Source organism: Pecten maximus, chromosome 11 (genome assembly GCF_902652985.1).
Source record: "Pecten maximus chromosome 11, xPecMax1.1, whole genome shotgun sequence".
Classification (NCBI taxonomy): Eukaryota; Metazoa; Mollusca; class Bivalvia; order Pectinida; family Pectinidae; genus Pecten; species Pecten maximus.
Genome location: NC_047025.1, coordinates 16,118,622 through 16,124,621, shown reverse-complemented (window position 1 = coordinate 16,124,621; position 6,000 = coordinate 16,118,622). Strand labels below are relative to the sequence as shown.

Here is a 6,000-nt window from a genome sequence, read left to right as displayed (position 1 = left end):
GTCCATGACAGAGACAATATACAAAATCTAGAATGATCGTGATAAGATTTACTGCAGTCTGCTAACATTAACATCTTCCGTTCTCATAATTTCATGTATACACTTGCACACTTGGAATATTTTTATATCTAAATGGTCCAACATAAGGTATCCCCACAGGATATTTCATGGTGATTTGATAACTGATTTTTACAACTGATGTGTTCCCTCAGAGTGGATCAAGCTTTCTAATTTTAAGAAAATCCAAACTGATAAATGAATAACTTGCTTGTCTTAATCTTTAGCTACATGTAATTATAATATACCCTTTTCAAATGCTGTTATGCAATATTCATAAAGCTGTGAAACTTTTTGTGTTGTATAAAAAAAATCGGGAAAAAAATTCATATCATCAGAATCTGAATGTATACTTATTGCATTTTTTACCTTATACAACTTTCTGTTGTTTGCATATACAATATGATTAATATCTAAAATAAATACAAATATTCTTTATCACTTTCAAAATTAGTTAATTGCTAAAAAATTGAGTAAAAATGTCGATATTTATGTCGCGCACAAATCTCCCTTATTTTAGGCAAAATTCCCTTAAAATAATCATCAATCTCCCTTATTGGTCTCCCAAAAATATGGCATGTATTGACAGCCATGGCCGCTGTGTCGGCATGGAACATACACAATGGATAACAATTAAAAGTGACTAGTTTGTGAGGACCACAACACAGATGTTAAGGAACAGTAGAGAGGTTAAAGGTCAAACAGGAGACAAATTGCTGCCATCCCCACATTAACCTCGACAGAAGCTGCTTTGCAGTCTATATAAAGTAACCTGGCAATAGCTAAAGGCATCTGTGAACTTAGAAAATACTGCTATTGATAGCCACTAGGGGGCAGTCAATTCATACCCCTGGTGGTACATCATTGTAATACTGATACAGGGGGGATAACCTACTTTAGATACTTAAATACAACTGATGCCAGAATCATCAAAGATGGGTTATATTTTGGCCTGGGAATCATTAAACAATGTTAATAAAACCATTTTTTCATAGAAAATATCAATTTAAAGCCTAAAACAAATTCTCAGAAAACAATTACCTCAACTAATGAACACAACTCCACTCTTTAAAATATAATAAAATATTTGATCACGGTAGCAAAAAACTGATTGATCAGAAAACATTATAACAGTTGATAGGATAAAACTTGTAATAAATTAATTGGGCAGGAAATATACAGTACTTGAATTTACAACAAACATTTAGGCATATTGACCGATTAATGGACCATTGTCCAAAGTCTTACAACAGAGATGTTCAATCAGCTGAGATTCCAGTTATATTACGACAGACTGACAACAACTGTACGACAATTTATCTACAGGCAAGGGACTGTACAGTTTGTAAAACTAGAAAAATCACAGATATAAAGGTTCATTGTTCTGGGAAACATTCACCACATGGTGTTATATAGCTATTCAATATACACAAAAGTATAATCATCTAAAGCACTTTCTCTTATAACATAACAAGAAATAAATCTAACAAGAAGTTGTCCTTTTAACATTGGTGTATGTTCATAAATGAGCCTGTTAAAAAAATAAACAATGATTACCACATCAATTACCCTTCCCAGGATTTCGTTCCGGAAGCCACCTATCAGAAAACTGATTGTCATAGCAACAACCAATGGCAGTACAGGTTATAGTAGAGAAAAACACCTAATGCTGAATACTTTAAGTAGACTTGATAAATATTTTTACTTGTGACAAATATTACCTACACATATTAGGTTTCATATTGATACAGATGGATTTGAATTTTTGACACACCAGTACAGTAATATTATGTTGGTTGATACACACAATGAATATATATAATCACCCTTAATCTGCATCAATCGTCAACGCCAGTTAAAAAGATTGTTGTGAAATATCTTATATTTCCAACCTAATGATTCAATAATATTTTTCAACATTTCAATCAACACTTGTTTCAATAATCACTGCACAGTATCAAAGGTTTTTGATAATAAATGAAAAGGTTCAACAATGTCATACAATAATGTGGTTAACTGTTTCAGTACTGTGGGACGCATTCATAAGAAAACATTATTTTTGTATGTGTTCTTCACTTTTGTCTAAGTTTATTTATGAAAACAAGTTTGGTAACATCAATTCATTCTTTTGATGGAATATCTTACCTTTTTTTTTTTACAAATTTCTATGCGATAATTTTTCTTAACAGTTAGAATGAATAAAATTTATTTTTTATATCATAACAGTATCATAAATATATTCATTTCTTACAATTTAAAATGGAAATTTCATCAGTATTTCATTTCTGTACAAAACAGTATCACATGTTTTTACACAGCTTGTGTCCCGTCCCTATAGCAGCTGTTATTGTATACATGTATTTGCAAATGTTTGGTTTCACTAACATGATGACTTACAGAACAGTGTAGTCCCTATAGATACACACTACACACATATCTTAGACCTTAGAACACCTGTTACATGAACAAGACTCGGCGTATGACAGTTTAATGGTTGACTAGAAGGCAGCATAATAACGCAGTGTACACATGGATAATGATTCATAAAACATTGATGGATTTGTTAGATACACAAATATGTACATAATATATTGATATATATATATTAGTATATACTTATACACACTTTTTAAAGTACAGTATCGAACATTTCCCTGAAGTTAAATAATTTCTGCAAATGGTATATTTGTATGAGAATGCTTTCTGTAACTTATTCTATTTTGCTTCTATGCATCAGAATTTTATCTCCTAGTAATCTAAAACACCATAAAATTGTGCTAAAAATAATTCCAAGTGTTGATGCAGAAAGAAAGATAAAAGGAGTACCGCTTTGGTTTCTGTTCCTCAAAACTATGGATTAAATAATGAGACAGATAGCTCAAAATACACACTGAAAAAGGCAAGCTGGTGTATTTTATAAAAGACAAAATAATAAATATTCATCAACTAAAAATATTACACATCACTACAGGGTAACCTGCCCCGGTATATTAACAATTAATCTCATAACACTAAATTACAGTACAAGATGATAAACGATGAATCTCCAGACTCCAGTCAATGGACGACGATGTGGATGGAGGGAGTCGTAATGGAAAATGAGATGTTGGTTGGTTGAAAGACTTTAGAGCACATAGATGAATGAATACTGAATTAATCACATTTAAATTGTTTGCATGACAAATACACATTGCGGTATGTATGTACACGAGACCGTGCAGACAGATAATCTCAAGCTAGATCCACTTCTCTTTGTCTGATGGCTGGTTGGCAGTATATACTCCAGGAGATGACACGACGACATTATTGAATAGCAAGCATTTTGTATCCATGGTTAAGATTGTAATAGTAGGACATATTTCTGATACAAGGACCACATTTCCAGCAATGGTTTAAAGCGTAATTACTACCAGATCTGATCCACGATCCACTGTTTCTTTCTCTGCAGCTCCATAGATGTAGAACTTCTAAACAGCATCAGAATATGCAGCCACTGTTTCCCATTCCTCTGCTGTGAGCCCACTTTTTAGTGTCCGTCTCACTGAAATATGATGTTAAAGGTTAGTAATACATCTCAAGGTCATATGTCTTTATATATCATATAACTGCCATACAAAGGGCGACAGGTAACCAAGGCAACAGTACACATGATACAAGGCTCACAAGACAAAACGTGACAGCAGCCTATTCTAGTGTTCATATCTTACATGTTTTAACAAACCATACAGTCACAGAAACCCTCCATAATACTGTGTGCACAAGCAGAATCCAACAGGTAACTTCAGGGCTAGATTTGTGGTTTGTTTCCTTCTTGTGAGATGCGATATAATGATTTTGTCATTCAAAGACTTTGTTAGCTACATTCCAGCTGGAGGGTTTCATAAACTGTAATGGTGGCATTATATCTATATATATATCTCCTTTTTGTCTACCATTATACAAAAGATATATCATGATACTTCTAACTCATTCAATAAGGGGAGACTACTTGGTAACTATATTGCATACAATCAGTAAACACAATAAGAAATATTTATATATAAGGATATATGTTGATCTGATGATCAGCAATACACTAACAAATAGGTGTGTGATATATCATATATCTATCATCAACAAAAGTCATCACATGTCAAAATATTCTCAAGTAATTCTTCATTATGCCTAACTATTGCAAATAAAGAAAAAACACATTCCATGCTAAACTACAAGGGGAGAGCACTCTAACAAAGGACTAGTATTTATCTGTATGCTATTACCATACTATATGAGTCAATATAGATTAAATCTACACATCTAGAACATGGCCTCTTTCTACCAAGTACATGCTATCTTCACAACATAAAATGCCAACTGCTTTAATTCAGTCTGTATACAGTACAAGGAGGGCAATTTGGCACTCCAACCGCATAGATACCTTGAATGCATTTTAAATAAAATATTTTTTGGTGTGTAGTCCAGCATTCCATTATAACATATATAATACATGGTTCTCAGATATGATAACATCCTTCTCATTATGGCAAATTCTGGAATAATCATGGACATGTTATTTCATATTTTGCACAACAAAGAAAAAGAATTTGATATTGTGAAGATTTACACAAAGCATTGATCTAACATAAAATTGAAAATCATTTTTACTGTGGGTTTTATTATTTGTCATTTAATCTGAATATTAGACAATAAAGGCCACAATTTACAACAGCAAAGCAACATTGAAGGGAATAATTCACATTTAACTATTTTCAAATGAACTTTAGATTTATTACAAAGATCACTTAAAATGCAGCTATATATTTATATCTACTTGTATTAAATCCCTATAAAAACAAACCATGCTCAAGAAAATAAACTTAAAATTCAACTTAACTCTTTAAACTTAAACAATAAAAACCCCATTCAATTGCATTCTCAAACTCACATGCCAGTATATACATAACATATCTAAAACATTGGTGTTAGCAGCTGTGTATTTTCACTGTAAAGTTCCTAATACTTTGTGTGAAGTGTGTATGATTTCCTTAAATTTGAAACGCCTCTCTTGCACAGTGTGTGAATTACAAACCACTTTCGTGTGGTGTCCTTGACAACTCATTGTGACACGTGATGTTCTAGTAGCTTAACATATTAAAACAAATCAAATATTAAACAAATTACACACTTTAAGGACTTGAAAACTATATACAGGAATAACAAGAGATAATATATAGCTGTCACAGAGGAAGACAAGTGACATCAATACACAGTATACAGAACTTAATACTTTATTTCTAGGCACCGACTTTTCCTTCTTTTTTGAACAGAATTCAGAAACAAAATACTGAATACCTTCATTACTACACTAATGATATCAAGAACTATGTTACCATTTTCTGAGTTAAGTTGGCCTTATATAAAACAATAAATGTTAAGACTTCATCCACTTTCCTTATTGAATATCTTCAGAGTGGTATACAGGTAAAATAGAGAGAAACTCTGAAGCAGTTGTGCCCTAAAATCTAGAATATAATTTTAGATTTTATTGATACTAGTATTTTAAATTGTCCAACTGATCTTCCAGGGACTGGTTTTGCACAGCAACTTGGAATCATAGAAACAAGACAAAACATATCCAACCAATTAAAAGTTGCACCATAAGGACGAGCAGGAATAAAGATTTGGAATTAAAATACTGGTACCATCAATTCATATATATCAATGATATTGGAATGAAAAACGATAAGAAGATTCTAAAACAATTTAGAAAAGGAAGACTAGGTCAATTAAAAAGTTGATCATATACAAAAACAACTCGAAATCTGGGAGAGGTCATCACACAGCACAGGGGAGGTAACTCCACATTCGGCCATTACTTACTGGCTGTTTTCTGTGATTACCGGTGTTCTATGTTTTTAGACTTTACTTTAGCTGAATTAAGACAAAATATATCATTAAATGTAA

At 32.1% G+C, this 6,000-nt stretch overlaps 1 protein-coding gene across 1 annotated transcript in view; it reads right to left on the bottom strand.

The window, feature by feature from the left end:
• Window positions 1-1,562: 1,562 nt before the first annotated feature.
• Window positions 1,563-6,000, bottom strand: part of LOC117337842 — a 121,625-nt gene continuing 117,187 nt past the window's right edge. The window contains 1 exon segment of the mRNA XM_033898968.1: window positions 1,563-3,598. Coding sequence (XP_033754859.1) covers window positions 3,525-3,598 — 74 coding nt within the window. The 3' untranslated portion in view covers window positions 1,563-3,524.